At 40.1% G+C, this 27,134-nt stretch overlaps 1 protein-coding gene across 3 annotated transcripts in view; it reads right to left on the bottom strand.

The window, feature by feature from the left end:
- eml1 (EMAP like 1) overlaps nucleotides 1-27,134 on the bottom strand; it is a 133,167-nt gene that overhangs the window by 51,836 nt on the left and 54,197 nt on the right. For 2 of the 3 annotated variants that reach the window (XM_078562408.1, XM_078562409.1), the window contains exons 2-3: nucleotides 24,199-24,381; nucleotides 10,488-10,617 (exon numbers count right to left, since the gene is read on the bottom strand). In XM_078562408.1, coding sequence (XP_078418534.1) covers nucleotides 10,488-10,617; nucleotides 24,199-24,381 — 313 coding nt within the window. Of the gene's footprint in view, nucleotides 1-3,332; nucleotides 3,380-10,487; nucleotides 10,618-24,198; nucleotides 24,382-27,134 lie in introns of those variants that run through there. The other variant, XM_078562410.1, reaches the window with a different exon arrangement.

Consider the following 27,134-nt stretch of genomic DNA (forward strand, 5'->3'; position numbering starts at 1 on the left):
GAGAGAGGTGATGCAGCAAAGAGGTTTGAGGAAGGAATTCGAGAGCCTAGAGCTTAGTTGGTTGAAGGCACAGCCATCAATTGTGGAGCAAAGGAAGGGCACAAGAGACCAGGATTGAAGGAAAGCAGATTTCTCGGAGGGTTGCAGGCCATGAGTTGATAACAGAGTTGGGAAGCTGTGAGCTCATGGAGGATTTTGAACACAAGGACAAGAATTCTAAATTGAGGTGTTGGTGAAATGTGTTTGGACAATCTTGATCAAGACACAAGTCTAAAGCACAGAACAGGTTACACTTCGTTACCGAATTGCACACAGCTGGCAGAGCATTAAAACAATTCATTAGAGATTTAGGCATGGGAATTAAATAACGGACTAGTAGGGACAATCTTCTGCATCCAGGTTTACAGGGTGGATTTGGGGCTGAAAGAAGGGTACTCAATTTGCATCTGAAACATGCAGCACCAGGCTGTGGAAAGCATTTGATGATCATACAAAGGACAAAACGTAAAAACAATAGCATTCCATGAGCTTGAGGAACATAAAAACGTTGAAAAATAAAGAAAAATGGAAAATTGTCATCAAGCTTTGTTAATGTGTTTATAAATGAATCAAGTTAGGTTGAATTACATAGAATTTACAGCAAAAAAAGGCCATTTGGCCCAAATAGACAATACTGTTGTTCATACTCCACTTGAGCCTCCTCCCATCTGTTCTTATCTAACACTATCAGCATAATCTTCTATTCCCTTTGCCCCAATATTCTTATTTAGCTTCCCCTCAAATACATCAACTAATACGTGTGGTAGTGAGTTCCACATTCTCACCACTCTTTAGTTTAATAAGCTTCTTCTGAAGTCCCTTTTTGGTTTCCTGGTGACTAGTTTATTTGGTAGCCTCTAGTTTTGCTCTTCCTGACAAATGGATATATTCTATCTGTGTCTATCAAAACCTTTCATAATTTTAAAGAACTCTCTAAGGTCAACCCACAATGTTCTAATTATAACAGAAAAGAGAGCCAGCCTGGTCATCTTTTCTTGACAGGTATAACCTCACAATTCTTATATCATCCTTGTAATCTTTTTGCACCCTCTCCAGTGCCTCTATAAACACTTTTATATTAAGATGACCAGAACTATGCAATATTCTAGAGTTGGTCTTCTGAAGAAAAAGGAGTGAGTGGAAATTGAAAAAGAAAAGTTAAATATAGGAGAAAATAAATATTGTAAATAAGAAAAGAGAAGTCAATAGACTTGTTTAGACAATGGGTGCATGGATCTCTCCATGGGATAGGCAGAAGTTGCAATGTGCAATGTGCACTTCAGTTCACTTTTTGAATGGCATTTATAAGTGAAAAGCAAGACATCAATACATCTATTGCAGCCTGGCAAAAGCCCTTTATACTTTATTTGAATCCCTAATAGCATAGAATACCTACCATTATATCCTGCACCACATGTCCCATGCCCCCCAAAAATTCTCACCAAAATTATGCAAGCAACAAAGTACACTTTTTCCTAGAAATAAATTACTTAAAGAAAACAGAGTATTGGAGGGAAATAGGATGATGTCCTTTATAAGGCAGGTTAGTGTCTCTCACTTGTAGAAGGAACACTTTACCCTGCCACAGAGTCTGATGGCGTATCAGGCAGAATATTACTAACGTATTGTGCACGGGTTTCTAATGACTATACAAATGAGATTTGAAGATAATCATCCAGTTAATACTCACAAAACCATTTACCTAAGAACCTGTGAGATTTCCTACAATGTCTAAAGAGCATGAAATGATGAAGGTCATTCAGTGTAATTTCTATTGAATCAGCTGCCATGTATGATAAAGTCATTTATTGTAGCACTAATACTAGCTACTATGGACATTGATGAAAAATGAAAACCTGTGTGGAATTCATTTTCTTGAGATTCGCTCTCATCAAAAATGCCTTGTAGCCAGTAATACAATAGTTAGTAAAGCAAAAAGGGAACAAATATTTCATTGGAAACCCAGAATTGCATTTAGTAAAACTTCCAGCAATTGTATTGTAGCTTTAAATTGCTGAGAGTTGTACTTTTGTATCATTAAGGACATACTACAGCTTCCAGGAATGGGATTATCCAAACAAATGGAGAAAGAACTAAAGTAGAATCAGTAGCAGGTATATTTCCAATTGGAGGAATTGAGTGCTCATGTATAAAAATAAAGAAATCCATCGTTTTCTGCAAAAACAATTGCCTTTTTAATAGTAGCCTCTCTAATTGCTTGCATGCTGAGTCTGTACCTACAGCATACTTAATTTCTACTTCTAGGAAGTACAGCATGCTAATATTCATAGCACAGGAGGCATAGTGGTATTGTCACTGGACCAGTATTCCAGGGTAATGCTCTGGGGACCTGGGTTTGAATCCTGCCATGGTAGATGATGGAATTTGAATTCAATAAAAAAAATCTGGAATTAAAGGTCTGATGATGACCATGAAACCATTGTCAATTGTTGTAAAAACCCATCTGGTTCACTAATGTCCTTTAGGGAAGGAAATCTGCTGTCCTTACTTGGTCCAGCCCCACAGCAATGTGGTTGATTCTTAAAAAATGTCCTCTGAACAAGGGCAATTAGGGATGGGCAATAAATGCTGGCCTAGCCAGCGATGCCCATATTCCATGAATGAATTTTTAAAAATTTAATGGTGTAGAATAATTTTGAAAAAAGCATACCCCTAACTATGACTTGTACAATATTCTGAATCACTACGTACAAGTGGAATATTAGTTTCTTTGTCATTCAATCGCCTACAGAGAGGAAATAATACTCAAAAATGATATCCAGTTTAACCAGATAAATCCAATCAAAAATAACAACTGCCACTGACATAATAAGAGGAATTCTTTGGATTTATCATTGGAACGCATAATGAGATGCTGTGTGATTTTTGAAACCTGAAACTTCCGATTAAGGTAGATAAATACCCCCCATCGGGTGGACTGTGCTACTAATATGGGAAGATGCTATTTGAGGGTATTCTTGATTGATGCCACTTTCTCCTCTCCAGTTCTGCAGCATAAACAACAGATTGACAATTCGCATTGATAACATGGAAAATGTCGGTGATTCCCTGTAAAGCTCAGTTTAACATATCTTTATCAGTCCAGTCAACTTCGTTTGGTTATTCCAGCCGCAATGGAAATATCTTACTTTCCCAAATGCAATTGCTGTACTCAATGAGTAACCTTCTTTGTGTCCAGATAAGGGTGTCAAGAAATGTGGAAAAAGAGATTTGTGTATTAGCAGAGTGCTCTATTCAACTTTCTATTTCAACTGAGTTCAAGGTAACCTCACCTTTTAGTAGTTTTATTCAGGTTAGACATACTAGTCAGCCACCCTTGCCTGCTACATCCAGAAATGAGATGCAATATGGAAGAAAAGAAAAATGAATGACATGCAAAAGACAATAAGGAAGAAAATCTTATGAAAACATACAGAGTGTAGGTGAAAACAATCAGTCGTAAATGTTAGAGAAAACTGCTGTAAAGTACAAGGTGACAATTTATTCATCAGCCTAACTAAAGTGAAATATAAACATTCTCCGTGATACATTACAACACCGTACATTTTTAAAAACTCGAACTGGACTAAATACTGTATTGTTAATAAATGCATCACCTCTGTTAACATGCATGTCTATTGCCAATAGGATTATGCACAATGATTGCAGGGAGACAGTAATTTTATGCTTGTTTTACCCAGGGCTCCTATGTGAAAATAAGATAGATTCCACAGGGATTTTGAGTCATGGAGCAGAATCTTATCAGCCATGGGGAGGCGGCTTTGGAGATGGGGATGGGGAAAGTTGTGTGTCAGGTCATGCATCCAATGCAATCTCACTTCTGAGCAATCTAGCTGGAGACAGGGTCAGATCAGAACCTGTTACCTTACAGCAGCAAGGAGTAACCAATTAGTGGCAATTAAGTGCCCAAATGTGGCAAAATGGTCATGTTGCCGGGATCATCACGATGGGCAAGCCCTCTCAGGCCAAGTCCTGGCAGATGGCTGGAGGTGGCCTTCCTGCAGCAGGCCAGGGAGCCAGTGAGGGCTCATTTAATTTCCTCCTATCCCTCGGGGCCATGAATGCCAGACGGCCAGGGCTGTATGCCAACCTATGGAGGGGCTCCAACTTCACCATGCTGGCCTGGTAGCTGTGGCCTTTCTTACTTTAACATTTTTGAAGTCTTCAAAGGGTGCCGCCTTCTCGATGTGCTTACGTGACCTGCCATCCACAGCAGCAGCGCCCATCTCTTTCCCAGTGGGACAGCTGGCCGCCCAAAGCCTCGGGTGCTCCCGCTGGCCCTCCTGCTTGCTAATTGTTTGCCTCTGGGAAACTGGGCAGGCCTCAGAACCCATCAGGGTTGGGACCTGGAAATGGTCGCGGCCTACATTTATAAACTAAGAAAGTAAGATTCCATCTAAAGAATCATACAGTACAGAAGGATGCCATCTGGCCTGTTATACTTCTTTAAAAGAACTATCTATTCCCCTGTTCCCCCACAACCTCCCCCCAGCACTACCACCCCCCACTACCCTGGTGTCCTGCAAATATTTCATTTTCAAATGTGTATCCAATTCCTTTTTGAAAGCTACCATTAAATCTGCTTCCTCTCATCTCCCTGATAGTACATCACCGATCATAACAAATTGCTGCACTTTAAAAATTCTCCTCGTCTCCCCCCTGACTCTTTTGCCGATTACCTTAAATTTGTATCCTCTGATTATGGCCCTTCCCTGAACTCCAGCCTACTTTCTCTATCAAAACCATTCAATTTTGCCTCTATTAAATCTCTTCTCTGTTCTAAGGAGAATGATCATAGCTTTTCTAATCTCCCGACTGAACTAGATTTCCTCAATCTGATATCATTTTGGTAAAATGATATTACCAAATTATATTCCTCTGCACCATCTCCAAAGCTTTTCGATCCTTTCGAAAATCTGGTGCCCAGAATTGGATATAATACTCCAGCTGAGGCCTAATCAGTGATTTGTAAAAGTTTATCACAAAGCATTTATCTGTTGTACTTGGGAATCAAATGCTGAATCTAATTCTAAATCCTATAGCAATTCAACCAGTTTTATCTTCTGTGCATGCACAACCATTGAAGGTAATAACATATTCTGTGTCTTGTCACCAGCTAACGCACGCACACACAATGGTGTACAACAATGATACTAAGGTATTGCTTTTTTCTAGGTTCTACTTTTTTCTACTTTTTTTAGCCCTTACCACCATCATTAACACTCCCTTTATCCTTTAGTTTATGACATTTTTGTCAATCTCTCCTTTGTCCCCACCTATTGCTGGCCTTCTATACAGCTTCACCTGCTCCATCCCCCTTAAACAGTATAGATTTCAGCGCATTTCCATTTCTCTTCAGCTCTAAAGAAGGGTCATATGGACTCTAAACATTGACTCTGTTTCTCTCTCTACAGCTGCTGCTAGACCTGCTGAGCTTTTCCAGCATTTTCCATTTTTATTACTTTTTTCTACATGTTTGAGGCTTTTTTGCCACTGTAGTGGAGTATCTTTGCTCTCTGAGCCTACTGTTAACAGACAGGACGTAACAATAGCAATACCTCACTTAGACTCATGCATCACAAAAACATTGCTTTACATCCAGTGCCATGATGCACCACCAAAGCTCAAACTTATTATATCTGGAGGTTTCGACAAATAATATGGACAAGCACACGCCACATTTAAAAGTAAAAATGGGATAACAACACGTAGAGAACAAAAAACCAATGGTCAGTGTTGCCTAAGGGTCAGTGACTAGTTTGGCAAGCGTGTGTGTGGTTTAGAGTGGCTCGCTCACCATTGTTCCGTTCTTTTCTATTGGGAATGACCTAGGGTCTCTCTCTGCTCTTCCAACCCTTTCCAGCAATAAGGCCAAAATCAGAGGCTTGCCATGATGAGAAATGGAATGCAAGGCCATCACAAGTGTACCATAGTATTGTGCCACCAGAGTGCCATGCCCTTGCCACCCACACACTGCAACAAAGCAAGACTGGAGCAAAAGTAAAAGAAGTAAAATCAAAAGCAACCCTAGATCCATTTATGATGGAGTTTAATCATTATTTCCTACAACCATCTTCATAAATCAAAAACATTTTCTCATCTTAAATACAAAAGCCAGAGATGGTGGAATGCCTGTCTGAAAGCATGCCCATTAATGATGCTCAATAATGTCCTTATTTAACAATTCCATCTAATTAGTTGAAGGAAGATTTCCCTTAATGATGACTCATAATTTATATGGCAAGGAATGTTATCTTGACTAGCAATTTAGAACACATTAGCAACTAAGGAGGTCAAAATGAAAGCAATCTTCATAGAATTCTAGTTTTGTGTTACTCCAGCTAATCAATACAATATTAATTTGACCATCTGGGGCAGCATTTTGCTTTTAATCCTGTTCCACCAATCGCTAATGAAAAAGAGTTTTATCCATTGATCAGCTTATTCTGATATTAAAAACAACCTTTGTGTCATGTTTAACAGCATTTTAAAATTACTTATCCTGCTGCTAATAACAGTATGTCCTTGCTATGTTTGCTGTTACGTATGTGTGTGTGCTAGGTCATTTTGACTTCTTTAGTTCTGTGTAGCCTTTTTCAAAGTAACTCAATTATTTAAGCAAAGCTATTCTGCATACATAATCATAAAGTCATTAAGATACTACCCTACTGTCCAAATCAGCTGGGAATAAATGTATCCATGTAAATTAAATGAAGACTCTTCCTGGGAAAGATGCCAAGAATTTAGTCATTACTAACAGCTGAAATAAAAAAGTACAAATATGAATCCTTTAATGCTAATTTATAAAAACTTTGAGCCATCAAACATATTATTTCATATACAACTATTTTATCTCATTAGTGGAAAGCGCTGTGAAGCTGACATGTGAGTTATATTTATGAATGTTTCATCAACAGAGAAATAAACCTGATAGAAAGGATTACATCATTAGCTGTATTAATAGAAGTTGTATAATCTCACAGTCATAATGGAGGCTATAATAACACATTCCTCTGTTACTGTATTGAGTAGTTAAGTTAATTGTTGGTCGAAGGCTTAAATAAGTAAATAATTTTTAAAATTTATACTTTTGTGGGATGTGGGTAGCAAGGCCAGCATTTGTTGCCCACCCCTAATTGCCCTTCAACTGAGTGGCTTGCTAGGTCATTTCAGAGGACAGTTAAGAGTCAATCACATTGCTGTGGATATGGAGTCACATGTAGGCCAGACCAGGTAAACTTGGCAGATTTCCTTCCCTAAAGGTCATTAGTGAACCAGGTGGGGTTTTATGACAATTGACGATAGTCTTAGAGTTATTATTACTGAAACTAGCTTTATATTCCTGATTGTATTAACTGAATTTACATTCCACCAGCTGCCATGGTAGGATTTTAACCCATGTCCCCAGAGCATTAGACTGGACCTCTACTAGTTCTGTGACGTTACCAGTACAGCACCGTCTCGCCACCGACAACTGTACAATAAAAAGGCTATTGCTTTTTTCAAAAAAAAATTCAGTCTTTTGTTAATTTAATAAAACAAAAATACATCTGTATTTAAGATTTTTTTTATTCATTCACAGAGTGTGAGCATCGCTGGCAAGGCCAGCATTTATTGTCCATCCCTAACTGCCCTTGAAAGATAAACTGCCTTCTTGAACACTTAGGGGAGAATTTTTCCTATGGCAGGCAGGCTGGAGGGGAGCGGGCGGGGGCGGGCGCGGAGCTGATCACCGCCTGCGATTGGCTGCGCGCCGCCATTTTACATGGGCGGGCCAATTAAGGCCCACCCGGCGTAACGCACGGCCGGTAGCGCTCAGCGCTACCTGTGCGGGCTGGGGGAGGAGGGAGAGTTGGGTCCTGTGCTCTTTCGTGCATGCGCATGAAAGAGCATAGCAATCTCCCTGAGGCACGGAGCTGCCTCAGGGAGATTAAGTAGGTTATAAAACTTTTTTAAAAATAAAGTAAAAAATTATTTAAACATGTCCCCTCATGTGACACTGTCACATGGGCTGGGACATGTCTGTGAATTGTGCAAAAATAAATTAATGATTTTATAAAGCCTTCAGGAAACCTCATCCTGCCCGTGGATGAGGTTTCCTGAACAATGCGAAGGCCACTTGGGCTCTTCGCCTGCCCGTCAACATTAAGGTTGGACGGACATAAGTTCAATTACTTTTTTAGTGGCCTTAATAGGCCGCTGACAGTTCGGCAGGCGCTCAGCCGCCTCTGGCGCACACCCGCTGAATGAAGTATCAAAATGACATGCGATGATGTTGGGACACACGCCTGACGTCATCTTGCGTCATTTCTCGCGTCGGCATGTCAGGCCCGCCCCCACACACCGACAGCAATATTCTGCCCCTAAATCATGTGGTGAGGGTACTCCCACAATTCCAGGATTTTGGTCCAGTGATGGTGAAGGAATAGTAATGGCAATATAGTTCCAAGTCAGGATGGTGTGTGACCTGGACAACAACCTGCAGGTGGTGGTGTTGGAGGTTGTGTGCTGGGTGGTTGAGTGTTGTCAGAATCCATGCAGTCTTATTCACGTTCTAACTATCCTCACTGCATGTGTGCAATAAACCTATTCCACCAGTGGCCATTATGTTTGCAGCAATCTTAATTATAGCTATTAAACTGTGATAAAGAAATATTCTAAAAAACAGTTACCCAACTATTCACATTTACCAAAGCTGTGGATTTACCCTATGGGATGTAAGATTTCCTCAAGACACCTCTGCACACATGAAAACCATGGGAAGCAATAGATTGCTTCAAACAACTTTAAAAAATGATGCATTGATGCAGAAAAATAGGCTCCTCTGTTTTATAATCACTATCTGATCTTATTACTGAAAGTCCAATTTGTGAAAAACTAGATTTCAGTTTGTGACCAGCAGAGAGGCCAGCAGGAAAGAATGAAAGAAAAAGGCAACCCAGTCTTGTGTACATTTATAAAAGTAGATTTTTAAATAAGAGTCAAGCCTTATTTATAAACCAAACCCACATTTATAGAGGACCTTAATGAATCTTATTCTGAGATATTCCTGTCTCCAGACTAGCTTCCCTTAAAGAAGTGATATAATTTTTAAAAAATCATTCCAGGATTCTATTTTATTAAATTCCCAAATCTTCTGTCATTCCAGTAGGATTTGTCCTGACACAATAAAACTTTGATAAATCTCCCCTAATAGCTCAGTGGGTTTTTTCAGTGAACCATAGAGGCCAAGAACATTTTCAGTTAAATCCTCAGGACATGCTGATTTAGCCAACCTAAGCTAGGCAGAGGTAATAGTCTATTAATTGGGCTCAGAACACTAATTAGCAAGTGGGCAATTGGCCAGGGGCCTGCTCCTGATTGCTATCCAGCGATTGGAAGTAAATATTTATAATCATCTAAGGTCATGCTTAAACTAGGCCATGATCAAATAACCTACTGACTTGTGAATACTATTGTGCAAGGAGCTGTCACTTGTGGAGTTGTAGTCCAGCAGAGTTAATACCTTCAGGAGTGGAATGGACAACATTATGAGGAAAGAATATCCAATGGCTCCAGGTGTGTGGATGTTGGAGCTTCTCAGTTGAGAAGAATAGAAATTGTGGTAAACATCTTTGCCTAATATCTTGATATGTACAAGTGATAAGTTAATAAAACTAGGGAAAGCCGTTTGGCCTATATAAATTCAGCCTATCAGTAAGACATTGCAACTAAGCATCTTATTGGGGTAAATTTTCATCTTTTGCGCTCCCGGTGTAGAACTACCCCTACTAATTTGGTATCATCTATTCATTTTATTCATTTCAATTTAATTTTCAGGATGCAAATCTATAATGTAAAATTATAAGAAGTCGGGGCCCAACCCTGATCTGAGAGTCACCCCAATCAGTACCACCCCATCACAAGCTAACTTCTCACATTGTTTACTACCTTTGAGCTAACTTCTTTTCCATTTCTAAGTTTTACTCTGAATTTCCACACGTTAAGTGGTAAACTTTCATTTTAAATATGTTTTTGGAAGTTTAGATAACCTTTCCTTGATCACTTCCTCAAAAGAGCTGGTGAGGCATGATCTTCTTTACTTTGTACTGAATGGGACAAAGAATCTCCATAATAAACCTAAAGCAAACCATGGCAAGCTTAAAAATAAATATGAAAATGTATATAATCAGATTATGCAAGATGATGGAAGTATAATGTATAATGGGCCATAATAGGTTGTATAATCTGGCATAACAGGGTATTATATGAAGTATAATGGTGCTATTATTTGATGATATAATAGGTATATGATGCTTCTGTTTTTCAGTGTCTAATGGGTTGCTTTGGGAAATAATGAAGTACTTTATGACATTGGGGTATATTAATCTTATATATTAAAGATTATAAATAGTACCTGCTGCTTTTTTGCCTGAGTTCATTCTCACCTTTTGGTTGCTGGTGTTGCATCCTTCCTGACTCCAGATGGAGATGGCAGAGAGCCACTTCCCTTCTTTGGTAGTACAGTTCCATTGTTAACTGTAGGCCTTAATGGCAGGGCTTGCACTATGGGTCTTGCTGTAAAGCAAGCAAACAACATATTACTACCCTCCATAGAGTAAATTCTTGTTCTTGAAGTAAATAAGTCAGACTGTTAGAACACAATGATTATAACTTTTTCATCTGTTTTCATTTAGAGGATTAACACTCTAAAGGGAAAGTCACTTTGCTATATTATTTGGAACTGTTGCTTTCTGTTCCAGAAAAATTACTGCCTTGATATTTATCGGGATAATCAATGCAAGTGCTCAATTTGCTTATCTGAAGTTCCTCTCTCTGCTATTTTAGTGGAGACAATACCCACTTTGAAACAAAGTGGCTAATGCCTTTGCAAGTGTAGAAGAGAGTGGAATTTGAGATAGAAGTTTTTAAGCATTTGCAAACTTTCATACCTATAATCCCAGAGTGTCATTTCAGTGCTCACCTTCTTAAACATTTGTGAGAAAAGGAGAAATATCACCAAAAGATTATGTTATTTAATGTTACATATCCTTTTTTAAACAAAACCATTATAAAAGTAATACTTCCAAAATATTCACGCAAATTGCTTGATATTGTCATTTGTATCTCTGAAAAGAAAATACAGCAACATGCAAATGTTTAGCCCACAAATTCAACATTGCTTTATTTTTTCAGGTTTACCATGAAAAGATTGAGAAATATAAAGTGTTGAGTGTTTGTGAAGCTAAGATTATTTTCAGGCTTTATTATCGCAAGGTAAAAATTATTATTTCATTTTTCACAGATTTTAGGTAACATTCAGAAAACAAATGCTGGTAAGATATCCATGACAAACCAAATTTGCTAAGAATTTAGTAAGAATTCACTTGTGGTTCAACAATTAGGTAAGGATAAATTCTATGAAATTGTTGAAGATACTAGATATGAGTTCCTTCTGAGTCAGGAGTGATACCACAAGGGCTTGCATTAATATCTCAAGGGGTCATACGGACTCAAAATGTTAACTCTGTTTCTCCCTCCATAGGTGCTGCCAGACCTGCTGAGTTTTTCTAGCATTTACTGTTTTTATTTCAGATTTCCAGCATTCGCAGTATTTTGCTTTTATTGCATTAATGTCATTGGATAGTGTGTGGAAACAACCAGAACCAAGCCAGCAGTTTAGGTAAGACTAAAGTTCTAAACCAATCTTTTGGATACCCAAACAAAAACACCATTCCAAATGAATCACTAAATTCCAAAAATCATGTCCAATGACAATGGCTGCTAACAACAGGACAAGTCAGAGCAGTCAACCAATCAAATCTTTGTGAAACAGGCTGACATGCAGTTCATTACGACCATGGTACTTTTTCAATATTTGCCTATAATTTCCTTTTGTGCCTATTTTGCTCCATTTATAAACCAGCTTTGAAAATTTTCCTTAATTACCAAAGGCAGACATATTTTTAATATTACCCATAATGTTCAAAGGTACAGTGATGGAATTGTTAAACCAGAGAGCAAACATTCTTCCAATTAACTTTGCCTGTTCAGGACAATAATTATGAAGTATGTGTGCATATAAATTAATAATGCCTTATGGAGAATCTCCTATGGCATTGTGCATGGGTAAGTCAGATCAGAACTGGAATATTATACTGTGTGATAGATATAAGAACAGAATTATGCAGCATACTGCACAATGTATTATCCTGCTTCTAAAGTGGAGTTATGTGTAACTTTAGTAATTCCTTTGAAGCTACAGGTATACAAATAAGCATACCTCGAGAGCTAACTCATGTTAGGTACATCATCGGATTAGAAAGTAGTCATTTTTCTGTAGATTAGTATTTGCCTCTACTTCCTTGGGTCAGAAAACCAGCAGGAAAGGCCTCTCCTTCTTTCTCTTCTCTACTTTTTCCAGGTTATTTTGTGTTGACTACAAAGTGTGAAACATTGAATTGTAATGTCTGAGATATCACCGCATGCACAAAATGCAAAACTTTAATATTTATCTGGATATATTTATTGTGTACATATAAGGTAGACCATTCATTTTTTTAATTATGAAGATTACTAGTAGAATTAAAGGATGACATGGTTAAAAAGTACTGTTGACAATGTTATATTATGAAAATTGAACACAACATCAAATTCTTCAACACTTCTCTTTAGCTCTGAAGAAGTCATACTGACTCGAAACATTAACTCTGTTTTTCTCTCCACAGGTGCTGTTAGACCTGCTGAGTTTTTCCAGTACTTTCTGTTTTTGTTTCAGACTTCCAGCATCTGCAGTATTTTGCTTTTATCAAATTCTTCTCTGCTACTTTAACTGAGACATTAACTTGTTTATTTTACCATCTCTGCTAAAATGCGTAGAGGCATTTTATTTGAACACAGTAAGTGTTCACACTATTTACACTGTCAACAGTAATTTCTACCCTAATACATTTGTTTTTTCATGATCTCACTTTTAAGAACAAAGCCTGTACTTTCCATTGCCAGCCATCCATTGTAGCGATGTCTGTCAGGCAGCAAAAAATGGGGAGGAATTCAATGTTACTGTTGTAGATTCCAGGGATGGGGGACCAGGGATGTAGGAAACATTCACTTCAAAAATGACAAGCATTTTGTTTCAGTATTCACTTGGGAGTTGACCATCCTGCATGTTATTATCTGCCATTCTAGTGTGTAAGGCACCAGCTATAAATCACACCTGAATGAAATGGGTGTCTGGATTGCTAGGCAGTGGTAAGTAAATAAAGGTCATGAAAAGGACACCATAATATTAATTGTATTTCACCCATATATTAACCATCTTTCTGATTTTTTTTCTCTCTATTGGCATTCAGGTTCCCAAGAGCCTCTGTGCCAGTCTTTGTAAAGGAATATCTTCCCTAGCAGCATTAGCAGCAATGGAAATCCTGTGGCTGGGATGTTTGAGAGGATTAATAAAGGAATGTCAAGCAGCTCAGGCTGGACAAGAGGTGAATCCATCTGCAGACAGAAGTATGCATACCTCACTCTGGCAGACAGGTGGTGCATTTGACTGCTTTTCTTTTCTGAAAGCTGGGAGAGCAGAGCCAATGGTATTGGTAATGTCTGTGAATATCTGACTAACTTTACTTTAGGATGTTGCTTCAGCAGTAACCCAATCACAATATGTAGCATTTTCAGTGACAGTGCGTGAAAGAAGGTTTGTATCAACAGCAAATATACCTCAATTGGCTGGACCTGCCAAGCTGCCACCAACCATATTTGCAGACTCTGTCACACCTACTGGGAAATGACCTTGAGAAACTGTCCTTACAGAGTTTGGGTTATCAGAGAATCAGTTGTAGAGCTGTGCTATTTGCTGGAAGGACACACATTTCTACTATATAGAATGAGGTCGGAACACCCAGTAAGGGTCGTAGTCATCTGTACTCCATAACATGGTTGGGTTTCCTTGGAGGCATTTTGTGAGGATTGTACAATGGAATGTCACAGAGAGCCTCCTTTCTAACAAGCACCTCTTAAAGCATGGCCTCTCTATATTGCAGCTACAAGCAGGGAAGAGAATACAGAGATGCTCTATCAAAAAAGATTTACTAAAATTATAGCAGAACTGAGAGGTTTTGCCTAACAGGAACGATTGAGCAGAATGGGGCTCTTTTCTCTGGAAAAGATTAGATTGAGGGGTAATGATGTAGAGGGTTTTAAGATTGTGAAAGGTTTTGTTAGGGTACATAAAGCAAAGGTGTTTCCACTTGCTGGTGGGACCAGAACTAGAGGTCATAAACATTAATTAGTCACAAATAAATCCAACAGGGAATTCAGGAACATTCTTTACCCATAGAGTGGCATAAATGTGGAACTCGCAACTACAAGGAGTAGTGGAAGTGAGTAACATGGATGCATTTTAGGGGACACTGAATAAACACATGAGGGAGAAAGGGATGGAAAGATACATTAATAGAGTTCAAGCAAGAAGAAGGAGGCTTTTGTGGAGTATAAACACTGCACTAAATGGCCTGTTTCTGTGCTGTAAATATTATGCATACTATATAATATCACTTGTTTGCAGCTCATGCTTGCTCCTTGGGTTGCCTCTTCCTTCATTCCGGTCTGTAACTTCTTAGCCTCTCCCCCACCAGCTAAGGTACAATTTGCTAATACATTGAGAAGTCTTCTGATCTTTTCCAAAGGTTTTCAGAGTTTCTGTCCCCCATTCTGACATTTCCCTTTAATTTGCTTTTAAAGTAAGTTACACGTAAGATTCCACTCCAACCACTGTGATCCCGATACTTCTTCAAATCTACATTGAGAGCTATGCATATTTTGGAAAATTTGATGCAAAGAGCATACTTCTATTTCATCTAAAACCTGCCAATAACAATTCTAAACTATGCAAATATTAAAAGAATTAAAGCCATGACTTTTTGCAATAGCTTCTTATATTATTTTCTTTGTGCTTTTGGTCCTTTACATCACAGTCAGGAATATGCTTGCAAAACGACCTTTGAAGTTCTTCATTATCCTCTGGCTCATTGTCTTATCAAGCACATTAATTAAAATAGTGACATTGTGACTCGTTAAGAGTTTGCCATTTACCAGAGGATGTCATTTCTCCACAGCACAGGATCAGTATGTGCCTTTTGAAAATTTTTCTTTGCTTGTGTGTTAATTGCTAATTCAGAGCAAAGAAATCAGCAGTGTTGATCAGTGATGGCTGCCTGCCAGGAACCCTCTGTAGTGAACATGCTGTAGCAATGCAGACATTATAGGACAGATGAGCCATTCAGAACAAACCATTTGGCAAGTGGACTCTAAACCTCAGCAGTCAAACTCATTCATTTGTTAGGAATCTTAAATATTGTGATTCCGTCACTAATCATTTCCCAAATAAAATGTTTAATTTTTAGAAAGCACCTTTAAAATGGAACATTATTCCTGCCAACGCTCCTGGGACCCATTTTGAGGAGAACAGGCTGAAGTATTTCTGCCTGTATGATCCTGTTGGCTCCAATTCCAATATTAATTGTGTCTGGCTATTGGAACTGATCTGGAAGCAGGGCAGAGGGAGAAGGCTTTTTTGCCTTACAGCTGCACTAGAGCAACTATTAAATGAAAGTTACCAAAAATATCAAAAAAATACACCTTGGAAGGTATGGGGGTGTTGAGGTAGCACTCAATATCCCAAAATGAGAATGGACATCAGTTCACACTGAGCTCCTGTCCTAAGTTGAATTGAGCAGAGAGGTCCAGAGTGGAAATTGTGCCATTTCCCTACCAAGAAAGAAAGGAAAGGGAACAATCGAAGGGTAAAGTCATGCCTCATTGGCCTCTGGCGCAATTTCTTAAATAGCCATAAGAAATATTGGGGATGGCCTGGAAGGAGACATCCCAACTGCAGGCATCAGCTTAGGAATACGAAATAATGGGAAAAACTTGCCTTAATGATACCACATAAGTAAAGAAAAAGTATCCTTTGCAAAATGGAGGGGTAGATCTGTCAATAGCATTAGGGATTCTTTCTAATTAGCTACATTAACTATGAAACTCAACACCCAAAATGTAGGGTGGTCCCATTCCCTATCTCTTCTCATCATTCTCAACCTGTCTGCAGCTTTTGGCATTGTTGACTACACCATCCACCTCCAACACCTCTCCACATTCACCCAGCTGTGTGGGATTGCCCTCGCCTGGTTCCATTCTTATCAATTTAATCGTGGCCAGAGAATCACTTGCAACTGTTTCTCTTCCTGCTCCTGCTCCTGCACTATTAACCCTGCTGTTTCCCTCCCCACTCCCATCTCACAAGTATGTATCCTTGGCCCCCTCCTATCTTTCATCTACATACAACCCCTCAGTGACGTTGCCTGAAAACAGAGTGTCAGATGCCACATGTATGCTGATGACACCCAGTTCTACATGACCACCATCTCTCTCGACACCTCCACTGACTCTAAATTGTCAGCTTGGTTGTCTGACATCCAATACTGGATAAGATGAAACATCTTCTAACTGAATATTGGAAAAACCAAAGGCATTATCTTTGGGATCCACCACGAATTCCATTCTCTAGCTACTGATTCCATTCTTCTCCCTTGGAACAGTCTGAGCTTGAACTGTTCACAACCTTGATGTCATATTCTATCTCAAGATGAGCTCTTGACCACATATCTGTAGCATCACTAAGGTCACCTATTTCCACCTCCAGAATGTCGCTTTACTCCGCTCTAGTCTCACCTCACCTGCTGCAGAAACCTTCATTCATTACTTTGTAACCTTTATACTTGACTAGTCCAATGCATTCCTGGCCAAGGTTCCACATTCTAACCTCCGTAAACTTAAGGTCATTCAAAACAATGTTGCCCATGTCCTTAGTCAGACCCATTATCTCTGTGTTCACTGACCTACGTTGGCTACTAGCTCCACAACACCTTGATTTTGAAATTCTCATCTTTGTTTTCAAATTCCTCATTGGCCTGGGCCCTCCCTATCTCTGTAATCTCCTCCAGACCCACATACGTCCGAGATATCTGTGCTCCTTTAATTCTGGCATCTTGAGCATCCCCGATTTAACTGCTTCAATGGCAGTCATGCCTTCAGTTGCCGAGGCCCTAAACTCTTGGACTCTCTCCCTACACCTCTCCATCTTTCTTTCCTCCTTTAGTATACCCCTTAAAACCCACTTCTTTAATGAAACTTTTGGTCATCTGCCCTAATATCTCTTTAAGTGCATCAGTGTCATTATTTGTTAGATAATGCTCCTGTAAAGTGCCTTGGGATGTTTTACGGTGTTAAAAGTACTATACAAACACAAGCTGTTTTCCTGGCTGGAGAAACAGCAGCAAGTTTACCAGTGGTCAGAGCTGGTGGCTGTGTGGCTTCAGAAGAATGGGAGCAGGGACAGAATGGTAAGCTTTGTCTGATCATTTTAGGGGTGCTACCCAGTGGCCCAGTGAAAATTTGCCCATAAATCTCGTTTTTCATGGCCATTGCCCTTTGCTTTATTTGGTTGCAACCCCACTAATAACATCTTACACACGATTTCCTCACAAGTGGAAAGTTATTCCCTCTTCCAACTGCACTGACCCCCTAGAATAAGTAACAAGGGCACTGGGCCCATGCACACATCTAATATATTCCCCAATATTATTCACAAAATATTGACTTGAATAATTTGCTATTAATCCCATTCCTTCTTGGCGCCATCCACTGTACACAATGTACACTGTAGTATACAGCTCTACCTTTCCACCTCCTTTCTTGAACACTCCACTGTCTTTGCGTGGTCATCTGCTTATCTGACAACCAGTCTTGGATGAGCCACAATTTCCCCCAGTTAAACATTGGAAAGGCTGAAACCATCATCCATGGACTGAGCACAAACCTGGCCCCCTATCGAGTTCTACCTATCCCACCCCTCTATACCAGCTTATATTTCACCTCATTTCTCTATTTCCTTAGTTCTGATGAAGGGTCATACGGACTCAAAACGTCAACTGTGTTCCTCTCCGCAGATGCTGTCAGACCTGCTGAGTTTTTCCAGCTATTTTTGTTTTTGTTCCACTGATTACATCCCTGTTCCATGAATATCTCCAATTTGAAATTCTTACCGTGCATAACTCCCCTCATAGCCTCACCCCTCTCCATCTCTGTAAATTCCTTCAAACATAAAATTCCCCTTCCTCAACCTCACCATTGCTTTGGCTCTGGGCAATTTTGACTCTTCAGCCAACCACTGTCAACTCTGTCACCTAATCTATTTGCTCTGGAATTCTTCCTAAAATCCCCTCTGGCTCTCCACCTCCTTCCCCTCCTTAAAACCCAATCTTTTGGCCAAATCTTTACGCAACCCTCCTAACGCCTTCTTTGACTTGCCATCTTTCTATTTGATTACTTTTCTGTGTGGGACGTTCTTCCACATTTAATAGAGTATAAAAATGCAAGTTATCATTAATTAGCTTGGTGTGTTGTGTAAATTGTGTAATCTGGATCTTTTCATAGTGAGAAATCTCCATCAAGATTCATTTAAATGTAGTTACAAATAATGTATTCATGGGCAGGATCTTCGCCCCGTTGCGGGGTTGTGCGGGAGCGGGCACGAGCAGATGCCCGTGGATGAGGTTTCATGTTTGTTCAGAAGGCTGCCTGGGCTCCTGGCCTGCCTGCCCACTTTAAGATTGGACGGGCAGGTCCATTGATTACCTCAATTACTTTATTAATGGCCTTAAGTGGCCGTTGACAAGTCGGCGGGTGTGCAGCCAATTCGGCTGCGCGCCTGCTGACCTGAAAATGTAAATGATGTGGGGTGACGTTGGGCTGCCCGCCCGATGTCACCCCCTGTCATCTTACACATCAGTGAGCGGACTCCGCCCCCTCGCTCGCCGACCGGAAGATGCAGCTCTATATTTCATATTGGAGATATTCACATAAATGCCAAAAAAGAAATATTGTACACTTGAAAACTAATTTATTGGCTGTAATGTACGTTGGATGTCCTGTGGTTGTGAAAGGTATCGTACAAATACAAGTTTTGTTCTTTATGCAGATGATGCAAGTCTGTTTGTGGCATAGAAATATAGTCAGTTCATTATCTTAATGCTTTGTGCAGCTGAAATTGATGGAATCAACTCCCAAACACTTGTCATGTGGTGAGTTCCTGATTCAATCAGGCTAGCTGAGAAGTTACCACATCTCTGCTTGGCAGTGCCCCAAGGTTAGCAGGGAAAATTAAAAGACAATAATATCCAGTAGTCTTCCGGCATCTTCCAGCAGATGGTCTTAGAGCTCAGACCGAGCTGTCCAACTGCATTCCTGATCCTGAGATAAAACACTGGATCAGGTGGGGAAGAATGTACAACACAGAGAGTGAGAAAAGAAACTTAACTAGTTGGTTTTAAATAAAAATGATTATTGTATATTCATGAAAGTTTCGTTAACTTAATGACAACGTTTCTGAAGCAAATGTCCTTACATTCAGTCCGTCATCTTTCATTAACAAGCAGCTTTCATTAACAATGGACTTGACAACAGCTAGAATTTTAACTTAAAGGATGTAACAGTAACTCAGTTGTCAGCACCTTCTGCATGTTTGCAAATTGTATCTTATTCTATGGGGAGCTTCTATAATCTGAAGTTGAAGGGAGCTCAAATGCTTACCTGGTTTGTTAGCACTGCCCTGTTTAGCTGCCTCTGTTCTTTTAGATGCTGCCTGATCTAAAGGTCCATAAAGAGGAGCAATTGGCAAAGAAAAACAGACAAAAGAGGAAAATAAAATGTAAGTGTGACTGAAATATGAAAGATTTCAGAAAGAAAAGTTTAACAGTATGATATGAATAAAAGATCAAAGAGTTGAGCAACTGAAAGTAGGGTAGATATGAAAGGAAGAATAAAAAGCTCCACAGAAGTAGTATCAGCCCAGCACTACATGGTTTATAAATGTGCGTGCTGTCATTTGAAAATCTCTAAATAAAGAACAGTGGCTCCGACTGATCTCCAATTTAATGGGAAAAGGGGAATTTTAATAATTTTCAATTACCCAGTCATTCTCACAATATAACTATAATCATGCATTTAATTGTAGGCTTTGGTCAATGAAAGACTGATTGACAGTAGAATCGTAGGCCAGGATTTTATGGCCCTAAATGGCGTATCTCCCCCCGGTGGGTGCGGTGAGCCATTTAAATCTCCATTCAGTTTGGCAAGACCATAATATCCCGTCGGGTGGGAGGGGCAGTAAAATCCTGGCCATAATATTAAAACTGAAACTGATTCTGAAATTCTTTCAAACAATTACTGAAATAACAGTTGTTGAAAACTTGTTTATACAAAAATTGTATCCGACAAAAGAAAATGGAACTCCCCTAACATTCTCAAGAGTTCCTGCCTCTGCTCATTCCCAGCCTCCCAACAGCATAGGCAGTGAGAACATGTCATGGAGGAGAGGGGGGAGTTCTCAATAATATATCATTAATGACCTGCTGGCTATTAATAACAATCTTTGAAGTCAGCCAGCACATTTCACCTTTGAAAATATCCCTAGACCAAATAGAATTTCAAAGCTAGGTTCTTCAAACTGTAAACAAAGGATAGCAAAAAAAGGAACTTAACAGCCAGATGAAATACAACACACCCTTTCAACTACTTACCATGAACCAGATCCGAGAATACTGTACTTTGTTTCCTAAGCTATTAGAAATGTTCTATAATAACTTAAAGACCACTGTAGGACAGTTTTTAAAGAAAAATATTCAACGCTATGTAGCCTTTGTTGAGCCCATGCTGAGATTTTCTTCAGTAGCATGGGATGTTTTGTGACAGCACTATATAAATGCAAATTATTGTTGTTAAAGAATAATTCCATCTGAATTAATAAGTTGAAAAGTCACTTACCTTAGTGTGTTTGTGGTAATCCAAAGCAGTTTCAATTGTTTGCAATTCAAAAAGAACGAAAGCGGACAGACCACCCGGCATCGACCTGGGCCTTCACTGTCGCTGGGCCAAAATCCTGGAACTCCCTCCCTGACAGCACTGTGGGTGTACCTACACCACATGGACTGCAGCGGTTCAAGAAGGCAGCTCACCACCACCTTCTCAAGGGCAACTAAGGATGGGCAATAAATGCTGGCCCAGCCAGCGAGGCCCGCATCCCATGAATAAATGATTTAAAAAAATTTAAACTAATTCTGATTTAGATCCCACCATGTTGTTCGAAATATTGAAGGGATGTGCGTGCACCAAGTTTTAACCTGACACCAGAATTTGAGTGTACCACAAAGGTAGGTGCGACTTTATTTTATTCTTAATTCATATCAGCAAGATTATTGAGAATGGGCCCAACAAAGGCCGTACATCGCATTGAAGATTTCTCTAATGCCTCTGTAGCATTTTAAAGTGAAGCTAATTCTTTTCCTTACAAAACTTTATTGTTGGTCATCAGAACTCGGTTGCTAGCATTGTCACAATTCTGAAGCAAGGTATGGAAATGCAACATATACCATCCAATATCCTCAACCCCCAGCACACTCTCTATTCCACTGATAATGCTGAGTTAGCCAGAGAAATCTGCTTTACTGCTTCCTTAAAAAATGTGGCAAGCATGGCAAATATATTGACTTAATTGGTACATCCCTTTACATTGGGGAGTGTTCCAATGTGGGATAAAAATTTAAATTCACCCTTTATAAATAGGTTTGGTATCTTGTTACTGATTGCACATAAAAGAAATCTTGTCCAATTTAGCAACATTCTTTTTTTAAAAAAAGCTTTTTCAAAACATATTTTTAGCCATTGCAGTGAACACAAACTGGGCAGTAAATATTCAGCGAAAAAGCTATCTCTTGGAGAATTAATTTCCTTGCTTTTAATTATTTTCAGTGGTGGTATATCAGAAACAGTCATTTTCCCTGGTAGCCTAGTACCTCTACGTACTCGAGTCTCTGGTTGTTGTGTACGGACATGTATCTGAGGGGCTGGTACTTTAGAACTTGTATATATGAGTCTCTGACTGTTGTGTACCTGTGTGTAATTGAGTCTCTGATTGTTGAATGCATTCAAGTACCTGGTGGTAAAGTACTTTGAACCTTTTGTTCTCTGCTTTTGAATCCTTAATTGTCAAATACTTGGATGTATTTGAGTACCTATATGTGTTTGTATATACTTGAGTACCAAGTGGTGAAGAATCTCAATGTATGTGTTACTGGCTACCTGGTAGGTAGGTCTTCAACGTTTATGCACCAACTTCATTAAATCTGAACTTCAGATTTGTGGGAGTTGAATTTTTTACTCTCTAATTCTAATTCCAAACTTGAAGCTTATACAAATGTTTAAATGTTAACTTAAATAAATTGCTGGTTTCAGTAATTCTGTGGAGTTTTCAAATGGGAATACACCAATAGGAAACATTGTGAATAAAATTGTCCTGTATAGCATTGAAAGAGCAAATGGCATCCTCCTGTGTTCAGCTAAACAAGTGACCCCTATGTAGTTAGTGACACCTGTTACATTATTACATTATCGAATACTCAATTAACTCTGCTAATAACTCAAGTGACATTGCAGCTTTTTAGCTGTTATAAAGATTTACTAAAGATTTAAAGGTTTGTTTTGCTTTAACAGTATGTTACTTCAAGGGGTTTGATGTCATAAGGAATGTAAGGTGCAATCTTGTCTGACAGGTTGACCTTTCCTGGCTATGTGCTCAGATGTTGTTGTTATTTCCAGGTCTCAGTAGAAAAGAGCAAACTCTGCATCGTCACGCTCAAAGTTTGGGAACCACAAATATATGGGCTATGCTGCCACCTGAATTCCAGAGAAAGAGCTGGTATCAGTAGGAGAACGAGACATCAGTTGTCAACCACACTCCTTCAAGATAAAATTGTCCAAGGAGAGTTGAAATGCAATTCTCCACAAATGGGATTGTCTCTAAATTTGCCCTACAGCTGTTTAAATGTGTCATAGTTGAGCTTCCTGGTGACTAAATGACAATATCGATTGAGTGGCTGACCATTCCATTAGCAAAGACCCAAGTTCAACTGGGACTCATCACAATCTGAGATGAGTCGACACACCTGAGCTAGGGAGGGGCACCTCAGGAAAGGTTTCTGTTCCTGACTGCCACCCAGTGGCACCTACTGGAAGTGCACACATATGGTCATTGGCTGAGTGCAGGATTGGATTTAACTGTGATACCTGATGTGGTTAAAAGCCTATCAATATTTTAAATTGAGGCTCACACATGAGTAATAGCCACATTAGGCAAAGTGTGGAGGGTAACTAGTACATATGGAACCAAATTCCAGCAAAGAATCAAAACCATAAGAGGAGAGAAAGGAAAGAGATAGGGGAGGAAATAATGTTTGATGGTTGGACTTAGTTGTGCCCTCCTAGTCTCTTATGCTTCAAATTTAAAGTCATCATTCTGTTTTGGTCTTTAAATCCTCCATACATCACCAGGCTATCTCAGCAATCTGCTCAAGCCCTATATCCCTCCCAAGCTCTCCATTCCTGACCGCCTCTTGTGCATCTTTCTCTTTACTTTCAGCTGCCTGAGCCCTATTGTCTTCAATTTCTTCCCTGAGTTCCTCTGCCTCTCCCACACTCTCCTCCTTTAAAATACCTCCTCAAGTCCCATCCCTTTAACCAAACTTTTGGTTAGTCCTCCTAAACTCCTCTTTCCTGGGTCATTGTTTACATATTGCAAAAAGACATCCCTCTGCATGGAGAAGGAAAGCAATATTACCCCCCATCCCCCACTCCCCCACTGCTACTTCAAAGCAACCATTGTACAACTCACCCAAACCAACAGAGACAGAGATCGACAGAAAAACTGCCCTCGCCGCAGAAACAAAGCAATGTTCACACCCACACCATTGTACAACCCCCAATCACCCCCGCAACTGAAATCAAAATCGCCAGGGAAACTATTCTTTCCTTCCTCTTTCTCCTCCTCCAGCTGTTAAATAAGTACGATATACAGAAATGCCCAAGGGCTATTCAATGAATAAAAATAACTCAATATCACGACATGTTTTATGGTGATATCATTTGAATCACTTGAGAAATGTTACTTTTCAGAACTAGTCAGTATGGGTGCAGTGCAGTGTATGCTTCTGATGTGTCTTTCTTTGAAGTTAATTTTCACCATCCTACTTTCTGCCCCTTGGTTACCTTTGGTAGGTCCTTTCCTGTTCAGCATGGCCTGTTGCTCTTCAGAAACATTCAAGCGTCGGACTACATCTGCCAGCGCCGACTTCAGCAACTGGATCTCATCCTCCTGCATCTGTACACGCTGCTCCAGAGAGGCGATTCGATCAGTCATCTCCATGCTGCTGGCTGCAGAGGCACTGTCATCTGAGTCAACAGAAAGAAGACATAAACTGAAGGGATCAAATGGAAGTGACTTTAATCTGAATGAACAACATTAAGAAGAGCTTCTGTTAATGATCTATGTTCATGTATGACAATGAAAACAAATTAGCCAGTCATCTTATCTCAACGCCGGCTGTTATGTTCTTTTTATGCTTCTAATTTTCATTTATTCACACATTTGTATTCCATGACACAACATACACGGCATCAGAAGATTAATCAATCAAAATGTCACTTCTTTGAAAATGCCAGTCTGACTGTACGTTGTTCATCTAAAGCTGCTTATTTTGGGTATAGTAGAGTGCTAAACCCCTTCTGGCCTTGACGTGCAGGCCAGATTTCTGCCAGACTGACAGAACATGGCGAAGATGGACTCAGAGGGCCTGTTTCTTAAGTCCACCCTCCTTACAGCATTCTGGTGACAGACCCAGGACAAACCTAAAGATCTATGTAAAGATCCTCTTAACAGGATACTGTACAATACAAAGGACAGATGTGTGTTTGCATTACAGTCCAGTGAAAAAGGAAACATAACAATCTTGCATTTGGTATAAAAATTCTACTGAAGTCCCTTAAAAGGGTGAAATTCATAAGAAGACTCTCAGGTTCAGAAAGAAGATTTCAATGCTAAGTATGTGCCTCTAGCGTATGGGGTACCACAGTTGAGTAATGTAGGTCACAACTTTGCATGTGAAAAGGTTTTATGACAGAAAGGATTTGAGGTAGTTTAAGCTGGCTAACAAGCTTAGTTTAATTTTGAAAAAGGGCAGTGATGTACATATTTAGCTTACTGGTGATCTGCTCATCCCTAGTTCCTGTATTTCCATTGCAAAGCTGCTGTCAAGTCCTATTTTCACCACCAGAAAGCCGTGAACTCAATCCTGCACACAATGCACATTTCCTGTTGCTAGGGCTGATGTTGTGCATTGAAAAATAAAAATCTTGTCACTAAATGAAAATTGCTTTGGAAATCTCGCACAGAACCTGTGCATAGGAAATGTTTTTTTTTCCTGCACAGTATAGTTGTGTATCTTTCTGTGGGGGAGCACATGAAACATTTCCTGAGGTCGTTTTGAGTGCTATGCAAGACTGCAAGTTTTCCTGAACCTTGCTCCCTAACTTGTGGTATTTTGTGGTATTCCCTATCATATAGTTAAAGATGCCAGCACCTTTTAGTGAAAATGGCACAGATGAGGATTTCTTTGAGATGTCACGTGCAATGAACTGGAAGCAATTTTGTGCATCACTGATGTCTTTGAAGAGTAAAACTCCACACAGTGCAGTTGGCTGCTAATGGAGATTTTCTGATGCAAAACTTTAATTAAAGCTGAACATTATTTATTTCACTCATATGAATAATGGGAAGAATATCTTTTACACAGTGTTGTTATGATCCGGAATATGCTACTTGAAAGGGCGGTGGAAGCAGATTCAATCGCAACTTCGATCCAAAAGGGAATTGGATAAATACTTGAAAAGGAAAAATTTGCATATCTATAGAAAAAGAGCGAGGGAATGCGACTAATTGGATAACTCTTTTAAAAAGCCTGCACAGGCACCATTGGCTGAAGTGGCTTGAAACTCTGCTGCCTCATCACATAAACATTAAATACCAGGGCTGAAAAACATTAGAGCTGCTTTTAACCTCCTACATCTCATGCAAATGGAGTGGTAGCAGCTGTGGGTCACTCAGTGCCCCACTTATACTGATACTAAGGACCACAGGGAGACAACTGTTTATCTGTTGTAGGTTGCACTCCTGTAATTAAAGAAGTGCCTATGATTTCACACATATGCAAGCATTGGTTTATAAGGGACTCACGTGCAGATGGTAATAATCTATGGGGTACCCATCTTCACACATGGATATGGTATCAGGCTGCCAAATGTTTTAATACCAGATGATCTGGCTTTCATGCAATGGGCTGAATTTTAATGCACCAAAACGGGTGGGTTGGGTTCAGGTCAGATGTTAACATTTTAAAATCCTGAACCCTGACCCCAATCCACTTGCTTCCATTTCTACAGACAAGGGCATGGAGAGGGAAGCCAAACCTCTTCCAGGAGGCAGCTTGAGAAACCCTACAGCTAAAGCAATAATGGTGACAGCTGCAGGGAGAAGAGAACTGATTTTACAGCTCTGCTTGCGCCCCCCCCACCCCAGGCCCTCCCATCAGGCCTTGCCCATACAAAGCCTCCCCTCCCACCGAGGTGGGGGGATCGAAACCCCCCCCCCCCCCCCCCCCCCACCCTTGGGATTGGGGATCAGGTCCTTCTCAAGGGATCAGGGATTGGGCCCCCCTCCACGCCCCCGGATCAGGGATCAGACCCTCCCCTGGGGTCAGAAATCAGATCCTCCCACTTGGATCAGGGATCAGGCACCTCTAGGATTAGGGATCTGTGCTCCTCTGGGGTAGAGGATTGGACCCTCTTGGGTCAGGGATCGGACATTGGGATTCTGGATTAGGCCCCTGGGATTGGACCCTCCAGTGGCCTTCCTCCCCATGTTCGGGGATCGGACCCCTGGGATCGGAGATCAGGTTGGGGCTTCCCAGACATCGGGAATCGGACAAGCCCACAGGATTGGGAATCAGACAGTCTCCCACTTTGGGTGGTGGATTGGACCTACCTGCTGATGTGACCTGCCCACTAACAAGCCTATATCAGACTGCCTTTTGGGCCAGGAACTGTCAGAAACGAAAGACAATCACTGTGGAGTAAAAACCCTACAGTAT

The sequence above is a fragment of the Cetorhinus maximus genome, chromosome 18 (genome assembly GCF_964194155.1).
Source record: "Cetorhinus maximus chromosome 18, sCetMax3.hap1.1, whole genome shotgun sequence".
Lineage (NCBI taxonomy): Eukaryota > Metazoa > Chordata > Chondrichthyes > Lamniformes > Cetorhinidae > Cetorhinus > Cetorhinus maximus.